At 47.5% G+C, this 15,000-nt stretch overlaps 1 protein-coding gene across 1 annotated transcript in view; it reads right to left on the minus strand.

Moving 5' to 3' along the window:
* The window catches only part of ptprq (protein tyrosine phosphatase receptor type Q), a gene marked incomplete at its 5' end in the record, with an annotated part of 50,184 nt that overhangs the window by 9,775 nt on the left and 25,409 nt on the right, over positions 1 to 15,000 (minus strand). Inside the window, 11 exons of the mRNA XM_083665733.1 lie at positions 190 to 431; positions 897 to 1,083; positions 1,358 to 1,476; positions 1,989 to 2,384; positions 9,497 to 9,772; positions 10,431 to 10,572; positions 10,711 to 10,862; positions 11,239 to 11,514; positions 11,685 to 12,011; positions 14,016 to 14,181; positions 14,275 to 14,420. Of these exons, the coding sequence (XP_083521859.1) occupies positions 190 to 431; positions 897 to 1,083; positions 1,358 to 1,476; positions 1,989 to 2,384; positions 9,497 to 9,772; positions 10,431 to 10,572; positions 10,711 to 10,862; positions 11,239 to 11,514; positions 11,685 to 12,011; positions 14,016 to 14,181; positions 14,275 to 14,420 (2,429 nt within the window). The remainder of the gene's footprint in view (positions 1 to 189; positions 432 to 896; positions 1,084 to 1,357; positions 1,477 to 1,988; positions 2,385 to 9,496; positions 9,773 to 10,430; positions 10,573 to 10,710; positions 10,863 to 11,238; positions 11,515 to 11,684; positions 12,012 to 14,015; positions 14,182 to 14,274; positions 14,421 to 15,000) is intronic.

Here is a 15,000-nt window from a genome sequence, read left to right on the forward strand (position 1 = left end):
GGGGTGAGTATGAGATTTGTGTGTGTGTGTGTGTTTGAGTATGAGATGTGTGTGTGTGTGTGTGTGTGTGTGTGTGTGTGTGTGTGTGTGTGTGTGTGTGTGTGAGTATGAGATGTGTGTGTGTGTGTGTGTGTGTGTGAGTATGAGATGTGTGTGAGTATGAGATGTGTGTGTGTGTGTGTCCCTTACTCGTATGCTGTAGTTGTTCCCTCCCTTCAGCCCGTCTATGACGGCGGTCAGGGTGCCGTTTTTGTTCTGGACGACCGTGAGGCGATGGATGGTCATCACCAGTTGCCCTTCACTGTAGACCAGGACCGTGTAGGAACTGATGTTCCCATTGGGTTCTTCCGGAGGGGCGAAGGTCACGAACACACGTGTCACTTCCTCTGGAATCACCGCCAGGGTCACATTGGTCGGAGGGTCTTTCGGCTCTGGGGGGAGAGAGGGAGGGAAGTCAGTGATGGTAAGGGAGGGAGAGAGAGAGAGAGAGAAAGAAAGAGAAAGACAGGAAAAACAGATTAGAAAACGGAGGTCATCTCATACAGCTGAGTAACCTCTCAGACTCTCCTTTATCTGACAGGTGACTGAATGCCAGACAGACAGACAGAGAGAGAGATAGATAGATAGAGAGAGATAGATAGAGAGAGAGAGAAAGAGAGAGAGACAGAGATAGATAGACAGATAGAGAGAGAGATAGATAGAGAGAGAGAAAGAGAGACAGAGAGAGAGATATAGAGAGATAGAGAGAGAGAGAGAGAGACAGAGAGAGAAAAGGAGAGGGTGGGAGAGAGATAGAGAGAGAAAAAGAGAGGGTGGGAAAGAGACAGAGAGAGAGAGAGAGAGAGAGTATATCAAATATTCATGTGAGATGTCAGACTGGATCAGCAGTTCCTCACCTTCCTCCAGTGTTCTGATGATGATTGGCTCAGCCGCCTGTCCGTCCCTCCGCGCATCCACAAGGGGACCAGTGAAGGCAGTCAGGGTGACAGAGTAACGGGTAAATGCGGTCAAGTTGGACACGATTACCATTCTCAGCTCCTTTGGGCCCCGGACCATTGTGTGGTTAATCCCCTCGCCATCCATCTGGGACAACAAGCACAACTTCATTTGGATCCACAAAATAAATTGTTATTGTTGAATAAAAACCCCAAAAAAGCTTGAGGCCACCAGTTTCTCAGTAAACACAAGCTGTTTTGGATAGTGTGGGTGGGTGTGTTACTCACAGAGATGACACCCATGCGGTAGAAGGTGCGTGTGCGTGTGGGTGAGTGTGTGTGTGTGTGTGTACACACTCACAGAGATGACACCTATGGGGTCGGAGGTGCGTGCGTGTGTGTGTGTGTGTGTGTACACTCACTGGGATGACATCTATGAGGTAGGAGGTGGGGCCAGAGAGGACAGTGGGAAGATCCCATTGGACGCGGAGACTGCTGGAGGTGGGAGTCACTGATTTGACGCGTGGAGGAGCGTCAGGGTCTGGGGGTTGGAGGATGGGGTCATCGTTAAACACACACACAACCAAGGTGCATTGTGTGAAAATACTTGATAAACAGGGGATTCAACATGACACATTTATATATATATATATATATATAGTACCAGTCAAAAGTTTGGACACAAACTTGCCAAGAGTGTGCAAAGCTGTCATCTAAGCAAAAGTTGGCTACTTTGAAGAATCTAAAATATAAAACATATTCTGGTTTGTTGGAACACTTTTTTGTTAATTACATAATTCCATATGTGTTCCTTCATAGTTTTTATGTCTTCAATATGAATCTACAATGTAGAAAATAATAAAAATAAAGAAAAACCATTGAATGAGAAGGTGTGTCCAAACTTTTGACTGTTACTGTATATATATATTAAAACATATATATATATATATATATATATATATATATATATATACAGTAACAGTATATATATATTCATCGGGTCGTTTTGATTTTGAGATGCTGATCCTGTGTGTGAAGGTGTGTTCTACTCACTCCCAGCCAGTGTGTATGTGTAGCTCCAGGGTGTGTGTTCTCCTTCTCCAGCATTGGTCAGCGCTGCCACTGTAAAGCGGTAGAGTCTGTACTTGGCCAGTGATTGAAGGGTAATACTCCGGTTCCCCTCAGACCCGTTAGAACCATCAGAACCGTTCATAGACACCACCACTTCAGAGTCCACACAGCCGGGGCCCGGGGGAGGGTCTGGACCTCCCGGGGGTGTGTCTGGGTCCATCTCGGGGGGTGTGTCTGGCTGGCAGGAGGTGGAGAGCAGCTGCACGGTGATGCGGTACTCGGTGAGCATGCCCGAAGCGGAGAGGGGAGGAGCCCAGTGGAGCGTCACGCTGGTGGATGTGGCTTCAGACGCACTCAAGGCACGAGGGGCACCAGGAACTGCAGAGGGGGGGGGGGGGGAGGGGGACACGGGAGGACATTTCACATTTAATGTTCATGTCTGCAGAGAACTCATATCCTCACAAAGTAAAGTAGGCTAGAGGTGTGGGTATAGTGTGGGTATAGTCTATAGTGCGTAGGGTATAGTGTGCAGTGTGTAGTGTATAGTGGGTAGGGTATAGTGTGGAGTGTATAGTGTGTATGGTACAGTGTGTAGTGTATAGTGTTTAGGGTATATTGTGTAGGGTATCTAATGAAGGTTACTTGTCACCTTAAACTCTTGTAAAATTAAACTCTTGCATCAGTAGATTGATCATCATATATTAGATCATAGAACTCAACCACAAACGCTGGGGTTTATTGTGTGCACCTCATAAGTCTGTGTGTGTGTGTGTGTGTGTGTGTGTGTGTGTGTGTGTGTGTTCTTTCAGTTATTACAAAGCAATGTGGTATGTTTATGATAAAGCATATTCATCCATCTGACATGATATATTGAACTCTACATGCTAAACATACTCTTCATAACATGAGATGTATGAGAGAAGTGTCACATGCCTACACTGTCATTAGCGTTAACGCCATCGCTACTTGTCAAAGTCTCAAACACAATATCTCTGCCAGAGAAATGGTCCATTCCTTGAATATCTATTTTCACCCAGATAAGCTGAAAGCAGCATTACACCCTCGCAAACAGTCCAGCGAATACCTCTCGGTTTTACGTATAACAAACCTGTTCGAAATGTTCGGACACACAGACGCGCAATACTGAGCCCTTTGCGCACCTGCCTTGCCCGCTCTTTTTACACACTGACATTTTTCACCCAGAAAGTAGGCCAGACTTGCACTGCCAACTTGTCTCATATACAATTCTTATGTAGACATTCTTAGTTTATAAAGACATGAAAATAAAACAGGCAACGGATGTTATTGGATACTATAGCCTAATCAATAATGGGACATAAAAGTCTCTTTACTATATCTTATTTTCCATTTCGCAAACGACAGTAGGGGCGGCGTTTTCAAAGCCCATTATGTGTGTGTGTGTGTGTGTGTGAACCAACAACCGCATAATTTGATTAGTGCCTACTTTTCAAAGCAATTTTGTGAAGAATTCTTTTACTGTAGCTAAAAGTGTCACTAATAGAATTCCATAGAATTCCTTGATTGCGTAATGCCACGTAATGGAATGTTGTAGTTGTGAGGAATCCGAATCCATCTCTTCTATCGAGCATCACAATACAGACACATTCTTATGACTTCTGAAGAACTCCCATCAATTAGTTCTTCTTTGCTCGCAAACAAGACAGTCACACAGCGATAACCTTACATTTTACAATATTAATTACGGACGACAATGGACGAACATTACTTTTCAGGTGAGAAAACGAAATTCTAATTCAAATTGTAGTTTTAAAACGCAGACTTGTATTGAAAATGTAAACCTTAGTGCATGGGGTTATCACTGAAATGTAGGTGAAATCGGCTCAAATCACTGTATATTGCTTTTCTTGTTACCAAGCAATACAAGAAACAAATACTGTTAAATATCTCATGCATTGGTGTAGGGTTTATTATTAATGGCTTTTAAAATACTTTCTGTAGTTTTTAAGAGTTCTGAGAAGGGAAAATGATATGTTTGTTGTCAAATATCCTTTGCCTTCAGAGACAAAATCAGTTGTGTTTACCCCATGTTTCCATGGTGTTTCTTTCAGACTTCTCAGATGACATGGTGAATCAACTCAATGCCCTCAAAGGGCCTGACAGCCAATACATCGCCCAGAGCTTCGCTGAGATGTTGGGAGAGAAGTATTGCTATGCCCCAGCAGGCTGTGAGGACTTCCTTCTCTGGGTGGATGACTGTTCCCCAGCATCACCCCCCACTCTGGATGACTGTTCCCCAGCATCACCCCCCACTGTGGAGGCCAACCTGCACGCTGCTGCCCAGGCAGCCCTTGACAGCATGGAGTGGGAGACGAAGATGACTGTGGATTCTGCTGAGTATCAACTCCTCCTAGCGATGGGAGAGGAGTATGATCAGAGCTGTTCTGCTACCAGCCTGCTTCCTTCTGGCGAGCACCTCACGCCAGCGTCAGTGGTTGACATCAGCCTGCCCCACCCTGGTGAGGACATCACACCAGCAGCAGTCAGTGGTACCAGCCTGCTCCGCCAGGCCAAATCCATATCCCAGTCCTTCCGTGAGCTACTGGGTGAGAAATACTTATATGCTCCAGCAGCCTGCGACAGCTCTCTGCTCAGGGTGGATGAACACTCCCCATCCTCACCCCCCACTCTGGGCACCAGCCTCCAGCCCGGAGCCTCAGGTGTGGCAGACCTTGACAGCATGGTGTGGGAGCCCATGGTGATAATGGACTCAGCTACTATTCAACTCCTGCTGGAGTTGGAAGAGGAACATGAGCAGAGCGGTTCTGTTACCAGCCTGGTCCACCTTGGTGAGGACCTCAAGCCTGCTGCAGTGGTTGACACCAGCCTGCTCCACCCTGGCAAGGACCTCATGTCCAATGCAGCCAGCCTGCTTCTGTCTGGTGAGGAGGTCAAGTCTTCTGAAGCCAGCGTGCTTCAGCCTAGCCAGGACCTGAAGCCAGCAGTGACTGACACCAGCCTGGTCAACTCAAACCAGGACCTCAAACCTGCAGTGATTGACACCAGCCTTCTCCAGGCAAGTGAGGACTTCAAGTCCAGTGCAGACAGCCTGCTTCAGCCTAACCAGGACCTGAAGGCAGCAGTGACTGACACCAGCCTGGTCAACTCTAACCAGGACCTCAAGCCTGTAAGCAGTAATCCAGTAGTCAGTAGCAGTAGTATTACTGTCCCTCTCTATTACACTGTTGTTTTTTCTCATTATAGATCTTTATCAATACATTATTCATCTTTATTTATGGTAAAATGTTCATGCAATTGTCACTGTATTACACATCTTGTCAAAACAGTATTCAATGTAAAACAAGTTGTGTGATAACAACTAGTTGTAAATGAGACGCTGGAATATCCAGTTTATATCTGTTCTGTCAAGATTTATTTCTGTATTTTCTTCTCACCCTTTTTAAGGCTAAGGTCATGGCCGCCTTAAAGCCAGCAGTGATTGACACCAGCCTGGTCAGCTCTAACCAGGACCCCAAACCTGCAGTGACTGATACCAGCCTTCTCCAGGCAAATGAGGACCTCAAGTCCAGTGCAGCCAGCCTGCTTCAGCCTAACCAGGACCTGAAGCCTGCTGCAGTGGTTGACACCAGCCTGGTCCACCCTGGTGAGTGCCTCAAGGAGGCTGTCGATGCCACCAGCCAGTGCAAGGACCTTAAGCCTGCTGCAGTGATAGATAGCAGCCTTCTCCATCCTGGAGAGGACCTCAAGTCCAGTGCAGCCAGCCTGCTTCAGCCTAGCCAGGACCTGAAGTCAGTAGTGACTGACAGCAGCCTGGTCAACTCAAACCAGGACCTCAAACCTGCAATGATTGACACCAGCCTTCTACAGGCAAGTCAGGACCTCATGTCCAGTGCAGCCAGCCTGCTTCAGCCTAACCAGGACCTGAAGCCAACAGTGACTGACACCAGCCTGGTCAACTCTAACCAGGACCTCAAGCCTGACAAAACTGTAAGCAGTGGTCCTACTGTCCCTCTCTGTTACACTGTTGTATTGTTTATTCTCATTATAGATCTTTATTATCTGTATTAACACATTATTTATTTATTTTACTAGTCACTGGAATATCCAGTTCACAGCTGTTCTGTAAAGGGTTTCTTCTGCATTTATTCTTCTAAGGTCATGGCCGCCCTAAAGCCAGCAGTGATTGACACCAGCCTGGTTAACTCTAATCAGGACCTCAAACCTGCAGTGACTGATACCAGCCTTCTACAGGCAAGTGAGGACCTCAAGTCCAGTGTAGCCAGCCTGCTTCAGCCTAACCAGGACCTGAAGCCTGCTGCAGTGGTTGACACCAGCCTGGTCCACCCTGGTGAGTGCCTCAAGGAGGCTGTTGATGCTACCAGCCAGTGCAAGGACCTTAAGCCTGCTGCAGTGATAGATTGCAGCCTTCTCCATCCTGGAGAGGACCTCATGTCCAGTGCAGCCAGCCTGCTTCAGCCTAACCAGGACCTGAAGCCAACAGTGACTGACACCAGCCTGGTCAACTCAAACCAGGACCTCAAGCCTGTAAGCAGTAGTCCTACTGTCCCTCTCTGTTACACTGTTGTACTGTACTTTCTCATTATAGATCTTTATCAACACATTATTCATCTTTATTTATCCTGTATGGATCAATATTTTTATGTTAACAATATCATTATCAATGTGAAAATGAAATAATGTTTTTCTTTTTGTTCATTGAAATGTGATGGTAAAATGTTCATGCAATTGTCACTGTATTACACAACTTGTCAAAACAGTATTCAATGTAAAACAAGTTGTGTGATAACAACTAGTTGTAAATGAGACACTGGAATATCCAGTTTATAGCTGTTCTGTAAAGATTTATTTCTGTATTTTCTTCTCACCCTTTTTAAGGCTAAGGTCATGGCCGCCCTAAAGCCAGCAGTGACTTACACCAGCCTGGTCAGCTCTAACCAGGACCTCAAACCTGCAGTGATTGACACCAGCCTTCTACAGGCAAGGGAGGACCTCTTGTCCAGTGCAGCCAGCCTGCTTCAGCCTAACCAGGACCTCAAGCCTGCTGTAGTGGTTGACACCAGCCTGGTCCACCCTGGTGAGGACATCCAGTCCAGTGCAGCCAGCCTGCTTCAGCCTAGCCAGGACCTGAAGTCAGCAGTGACTGACACCAGCCTGGTCAACTTTAACCAGGACCTCAAACCTGCAGTGATTGACATCAGCCTTCTCCAGGCAAGTGAGGACCTCAAGTCCAGTGCAGCCAGCCTGCTTCCGTCTGGTGAGGACCACATGTCCAGTGCAATGATTGACACCAGCCTACACCCGGTCAAGGACCTCATGTCCAGTGCAGCCAGCCTGCTTCTGTCTGGGGAGGAGGTCAAGTCCAGTGCAGCCAGCCTGCTTCAGCCTAACCAGGACCTCAAGCCTGCTGCAGTGGTTGACACCAGCCTGGTCCACCCTGGTGAGTGCCTCAAGGAGGCTGTTGATGCTATCAGCCAGTGCAAGGACCTTAAGCCTGCTGCAGTGATAGATAGCAGCCTTCTCCATCCTGGAGAGGACCTCAAGTCCAGTGCAGCCAGCCTGCTTCAGCCTAACCAGGACCTCAAGCCTGCTGTAGTGGTTGACACCAGCCTGGTCCACCCTGGTGAGGACATCCAGTCCAGTGCAGCCAGCCTGCTTCAGCCTAGCCAGGACCTGAAGTCAGCAGTGACTGACACCAGCCTGGTCAACTTTAACCAGGACCTCAAGCCTGACAAAACTGTAAGCAGTACTCCAACTATCCCTCTCTGTTACACTGTTATACTGTTTATTCTCATTATAGATCTTTATTATCTGTATTAACACATTATTAATTTATTTTACAACTAGTCGCTGGAATATCCAGTTCATAGCTGTTCTGTAAAGGGTTTCTTCTGCATTTTTTCTTCTAAGGTCATGGCCGCCCTAAAGCCAGCAGTGATTGACACCAGCCTGGTTAACTCTAACCAGGACCTCAAACCTGCAGTGATTGACATCAGCCTTCTCCAGGCAAGTGAGGACCTGAAGTCTAGTGCAGCCAGCCTGCTTCCGTCTAGTGAGGACCACATGTCCAGTGCAGTGATTGACACCAGCCTACACCTGGTCGAGGACCTCATGTCCAGTGCAGCCAGCCTGCTTCTGTCTGGGGAGGAAGTCAAGTCCAGTGCAGCCAGCCTGCTTCAGCCTCACCAGGACCTCAAGCCTGCTGCAGTGGTTGACACCAGCCTGGTCCACCCTGGTGAGTGCCTCAAGGAGGCTATTGATGCTACCAGCCAGTGCAAGGACCTTAAGCCTGCTGCAGTGATAGATAGCAGCCTTCTCCATCCTGGTGAGGACCTCAAGTCCAGTGCAGCCAGCCTGCTTCAGCCTAACCAGGACCTCAAGCCTGCTGCAGTGGTTGACACCATCCTGGTAAAGCCTACTATGGTGAAAGGGAGGAAGAAAGGAGGTGGATGCTTCCGTGGCCTTTGGAGAACCATTAGAAGGGGTCGAGGAAAAGACAAACCAGTAAGCGGTTTTTTGTTAGTTGTTTGTTATTATCTTGTAACACTGTTATTGTCTGTTACACTGTTGTACTATTTACTCTCATCATGCAAGATATGCTTGGTTGACGCTGTTATCATCAGTGTGAACAGGTTTCTCATTATAGAACTGTGTATATTGAAATGTGATGTGAAGAACGTGTATAGTTGTTGTATAGAGTAGCTGGAATAGCCAGTAAAAAGTGTTCTTTCTTTTTCTAAGGCTAACCTCGTTGCTACAGGAGCAGAGGACAGCCAGAGTGTTGAGAGCAACACCCCAGGACATAGTCCAGGAGCAGAGCTACAGCTCTCGTGAATACTGCAAGCCGTTCATAGTTGCAGAGTGACACCTGTTTCTCATTTGTGTTTTCCTCCTTCCTCCTTGCCCCCCCCCCCACCTGTCACACCAAATTTATATTTACTTCAGTAAAATTATTTCATTGCATTAACATGTGTTTTGTCCAATATGTTTTGTCTTATAGACACCGTTATGAGTTTCTAGTGTAGTACTGTACTTACTGTAAGTGTGTGTGGTTGTAGTACCTGACTCAGGGAGTGTGTAGTCTACAGTGTGTGTGGTTGTAGTACCTGACTCAGGGAGTGTGTAGTCTACAGTGTGTGTGGTTGTAGTACCTGACTCAGGGAGTGTGTAGTCTACAGTGTGTGTGGTTGTAGTACCTGACTCAGGGAGTGTGTCGTCTACAGTGTGTGTGTGGTTGTTGTACCTGACTCAGGGAGTGTGTAGTCTACAGTGTGTGTGGTTGTAGTACCTGACTCAGGGAGTGTGTAGTCTACAGTGTGTGTGGTTGTAGTACCTGACTCAGGGAGTGTGTAGTCTACAGTGTGTGTGGTTGTAGTACCTGACTCAGGGAGTGTGTCGTCTACAGTGTGTGTGTGGTTGTAGTACCTGACTCAGGGAGTGTGTCGTCTACAGTGTGTGTGTGGTTGTTGTACCTGACTCAGGGAGTGTAGCAGCGCTACAGTTGATCTGATCTCCTGGTCCGGCAGAGTTCACTGCCGTCACGGTAAGTGTGTATTCTTTGTCCGGCGCCAGTCCGCTCACTGTGTAATGGTTTGTGTGGGCCTGGTGTGTGTGTGAGTGTGTGTGTGAGTCCACCTGGACTTGGTAGAACAGGATCTGTCCATTGGGGTTGGCTGGAGGCTCCCAGGCCATCAGCACCGAGTCCCATCCCACACCCGCACAGGAGAGGTTGCCCACCGCATCTGACACTGAGGTATAAACAGAAATAAACATGAAAGCGTGAACCCTCTTAATACAACGACCACAACGACCAGTGAATTCTGACGTCATGAAGACATACAGATTCATCCTATATTTGCAACCCAGTCTCCAAATGATTAAGTTTGGGCGGATTGTTTCGGCAGACCAAAGAATACAATATGTGTGAACGTATTATCTGGCTATACTGGCAGGTAAATACGAAAGGCAGAACCTCACATAAGGAGCTTGGTGGGGTGGTGGAGGCATGAACCAACCCGAACGTCGTTTATTTGAATCACGCTTGGGACAATACATCTTTTTTTTAATGCTAATTCTTGCTAATTGTTGTTGCTAATGCTAATATTTGCAAATGCCTTCCCTGACAACTTACCCAAACCATAACCACTTGAAGTTAATGCCTAATATTGCCTCACCGCCATGCACGTAACTCTTACGCAACATAATCTTTAGTTTTTGACGTACCTTAAGTCAAAACAGGTGGTCAAATATTGGTATAAGCCAGATAATACGTCCACACAGACCTTATTTCCTTGGTCTGCAGAAACGATCGCCGCGAACACATTCCGTTGGAGACTTTGTTGTATATTTGATATGCCCTCATTGTCCAATTAATTACTCATCAAAATAACTGTAGCAAGTTGTCACCTGACTCATTGGTGGTGAAGGACACGGGGAGGCTGTACTGGTCTCCATGTCCCACTCGGGTGTAGCTGTACACACTGATCTCATAGGAGCTGTGGGGTCGAAACCCACTCAGGTGGCCAATAGTCCACGTACCTGTAGAGTTCTGACAGACACACACACATATAAACATTACACACACACACGCACAAAATCCACTTGTGACCCCCTCACACACACAAACATTGACACTGTGTGTGTGTGTGTGTGTGTGTGTGTGTGAGAGAGAGAGAGAGAGCGGTACCTGGTGTTTGACTGTGTGTGAGATGAGCTCGCGGATCCTGAAGCCGTAGTGTGTAACGACTCCGTTAGGCTCCAAAGAAGGCTCCCAGCTCAGCCATGCAGAGTCCGCCGTATGGTTATACAGTGTCAAGTTACGAGGTGGGGACATCGGCCCTGCAACACACACACACACGCACACGCACACGCACACGCACACGCACACACATACAGTCCGGTAAACACCCACACCCACACCCACACCCACACCCACACCCACACCCACACATAGTCAGGAACACACACACACAGTCAGGAACACACACACACACACACACACACACACACACACACACACACACACACACACACACACACACACACACACACACATAGTCAGGAACACCCACCCACACACACACACACACACACACACACACACACACACACACACACACACACACAGTCAGGAACACACACACACACACACACACACACACACACACACATTGGGTCCAAGGTAAACAGTGAAGGGGTGTAGGTGTGATCTCACCTGCTTCGTCGGTGTGCAGCAGCAGTATGAGGGGGGGTCCTGAGCCCTTGCGTGTGGCTGCAGTGATGGAGAGGTTGTAGGGTGTGTATGGCAGGAGCTGTGTGAGGGTGACAGAGGTGTTGGAGGTGTGTGTGGTGTTGGACCCTCCGGGGCCAAACAGTGTGATGGAGTACTTTGTTATCTCCCCATTGGCCTCCAGGGGGCGCTGCCACACCACAGACAGAGAGGTGGAGGACAGGTTCTTATTGGACACCAGCAGTGGAGCAGAACTAGGGACTGATGAGAGAGAGAGAGGGAGAGACAGAGAGACAATCAGGTTTGTGTATTTGTGTGTGAAGGGTTGGGGTTGTGTGTGTGTGTGTGTGTGTGTGTGTGTGTGTGTGTGTGTGTGTGTGTGTGTGTGTGTATGTGTGTGTGTATGTGTGTGTGTGTGTGTGTATACTCACTGTCATCATCCGTTCTCAACTGCAGCATACTGGTTTGGTTGTAGGCGGGGCCAGCGCTGGTCGCCGGGGTGACAGTCAACACGTAGGGGAAGTACTTCCTGAGTTTGGTGAAGAGGGAGATGGTGTCGGTGGTGTTCTCGGTGATGGTCTTGTTGACCGTGGGGGGGCCGGGGTTTGGACCAGCGGGGGTAGGAGGGATCCCAGCCTCCTGGAGGGTGAGCAGGTAGTAGGGACGTCCATTGGGCTCGAGGGGGGGGTTCCAGCTGACGATGATGGTGGTAGAACTGAAGATCTGAGCACTGAGGTTGTGGACCGGGTCACTGGGCACTGGAGGGAGTGGGGGGGTGGGGGGGGTGGGAGCACCAGGTAATATTAGTATTTGTTGGAGTGAAGATTACTATACACACACAACTCACAATGGCATCTGAGGGAGGGAAACAAACCCACATACACATACTGATCATCATCATCATCAACATCAACATCATCATCATCATCACCACCATCACCATCATCATCATCATCATCATCACCACCAACATCAACATCAACATCATCATCATCATCATCATCATCATCATCATCATCATCATCATCAACAACATAACCCAAGGACAATATCAACAGTCAGGTAGAACACTGGAAGACACTCAGCAACAAAACCACTGGGAAAACAGCACATCACATACTCCATTAGAACAGAGAAACGTTAAAATGCAAGAAAACGTTAAAAAGAGAAACTTGGAATTGAGAAACTTCAAAAAGAGAAACTTTGAATCGAGAAACTTTTAAACAAGAGAAACTTTGAATGGAGAAACTTTAAACAAGAGAAACTTTGAGCAGCAGATACTCATCCTGACCACACCCACTTCCGGTGTGCATCCTCTATGCCCCTCCCCCTGGTCGCCAAGTCTGAGAACGCACTGAGCGTGTGCAGCAGGTCAAACCTGAGGGACTGGGAGTGAACTGAAGGGATTCCTCCCCCCCCCCCCCTCACTAAATCAAAGAAAGTGAGAGGGCCACTGAGATGGATGAGTGGAAGGAAAAAGGGAGAAGTGTGTGTGTGTGTGTGTGTCTGAGCCCGGGGAGGGGGGGGGAGCGAGCCCCAGCTGGGCATGGCTGGGCGGGAGAGGCAGGGTGGGCTGGAGGTCCCGGTGGTTGGTTGTGAGTGGCTAGAGCACAGGCAGAGACACACAGTCAGTATCAGCAGTTCCCAGTCAGAGACAGAAAACAAGAGCACTTAACAGGTACTAAACCTAGATATATATATTCAGGGTTCTGTCTTCACCATTTTTCCCAAAATCATATAAAAACAAAGAGATCATTCTAGAACGTGAACAATACCCGTCTGAGCGACTGTATCAGAACCAGAATCAGAATTCATTTATTTTGGCCAAGTATATTTGCACTTACAGGACATTGACTTGGTGAGGTTGGTGCATGGGACATAGAAAACAACGTACTAGATGCTGCATCGTTAACTGCATGCTGCCGTCAGACGGCGATTCATTTAAAGCTGCGTCAGAAGCAAGAACGTACTGTAAACATCTCTACTTTTACAGTCACTCACAGGTAAACTAGCGACTACTGTACTGAACCTAAACGTAAATGTACTCATCTCTCTAAAAGGTATTCTACAAGGTGAAACCAAGCTATATGCTGATAAACATAGGGTAAGGACCAGACAGATGTCTGTGTAATGTTTGGTGCTCCCAAGAAATGTTCTTCACCAGGCGTGAGCTTGTTCTACTCTTTCGATCCTATTGGTCTTCAGAAGGAACCTTCTCTTGGGAGCAGCAAAGCATCTGGATCTCATTTGTCCAGCTCTGGTGCATTTTAGATCTGAAAAAGACTTGGGCCCTTCATAACTTTCACCACGTTGAGGAAAAGGAAATACAAACTGGTTGTCCTAGAGGTACTGAGGGCTCTGGAGGACAATAAGGGCCAGTTTGCCAGACTGACAGTTATCTCCTTTCACTAACATGCTCAAAGTTAAACCTTCAATCGCAGAGTTTTTATGTGATTTTATCAAGTTCAAAGGGGTTTGGAAAAAAGGCGCAGACTCCCCCTATCCCCCACTGTGTGGTATTGTGCCTAAGCATCTGTCTGTCTGCCTGTCTGTGTGTGTGTGTGTGTGTGTGTGTGTGTGTGTGTGTGTGTGTGTACAGTATGTCATACATATGCATGCAACTGGTGGTATGCATGTGTTTGAGAGTGTGTGTGAGTCTTTACAGTGTGTGTGTGTGTGTGTGTGTCTGTGAGTCTTTACTATGTGTGTGTGTGTGTGTGTGTGTGTGTATGTGTGTGTGTGTGTATGTGTGTGTGACTGACCATCTACTGGGGTGAACAGGAGTAGGGGCCGGCTCCTGACCCCTCCGTCTCCCTGCAGGGTGCTGGAGGTCAGCCACAAGGTGTAGTTACTGTCCCCAGTCAGCCCAGACAGAGAGTAGGAGTAGGCTGAGCTGTTACTAACAACCAAGGCAGACACTGGGATCCTCTACAGAGAGAGAGAGAGAGAGAGAGAGAGATGTTACCACTGAAAAAACACACACTCACGTACATTTTTGTGTGTACTGTATGTGTGTCTCACCTGTTCTCTAACAATGGTATGGTCTGTGTAGTATATAGTATAGTGTTGGATGATTCCATTTGGCTGAGTGGGGGGGAACCATCGCACTGTGACTGAGGAGGAGGTCACGTTCACCACAGACACATTCTGGGGCGGGTCAAATGGCACTAAAGGACAGAACACACACAGACAATAGTCATAAATACATAGTCATAAATACATTTTTAAAGCCAACTTTAGAGGTGGAGGCTGTGTTGCTGCCTCTGAACATTCATCTATACACAAAGAGTGTTTGTGTTGTAGTTCGAATTCAACAATCTGAATCATGTCGCTTTTCGCGGTCACCATTGCCTTCACCTCAAGACCAGGTGTGAGAAGGTGATTTGGAGGTGTGAGGGAGAATTACTGGTATGCGCCCACGTGCACGGACTGAATGGTTGCGAGCCCAGTTTTCTGTAATTAAATGCATCGGCCTCCTATTCTCCTTCAAAGTGTGTGAAATGAAGGCTGGTGAGAGGGGAGAGGGAGAGAGGGGAGAGAGGGACGGGAGGGGGAGAGAGAGGGGGGAGAATGTGTGAAAGAGCAATGTGTTTCGTAAAACCTTTCAACAGGGTGTATAAATCACCTACAACAGGCATTTTTGCAGAAAAACGCTTCTGAGAAATGTATCCGCTTGTGTGTGTTACTTCTGTAGAAGTACAATCACTGGAAATATGTTTTCTTGCCATAGTGAGAGTGAAAAAATAA

Source organism: Argentina silus (genome assembly GCF_951799395.1).
Source record: "Argentina silus genome assembly, chromosome: 3".
NCBI classification, from domain to species: domain Eukaryota; kingdom Metazoa; phylum Chordata; class Actinopteri; order Argentiniformes; family Argentinidae; genus Argentina; species Argentina silus.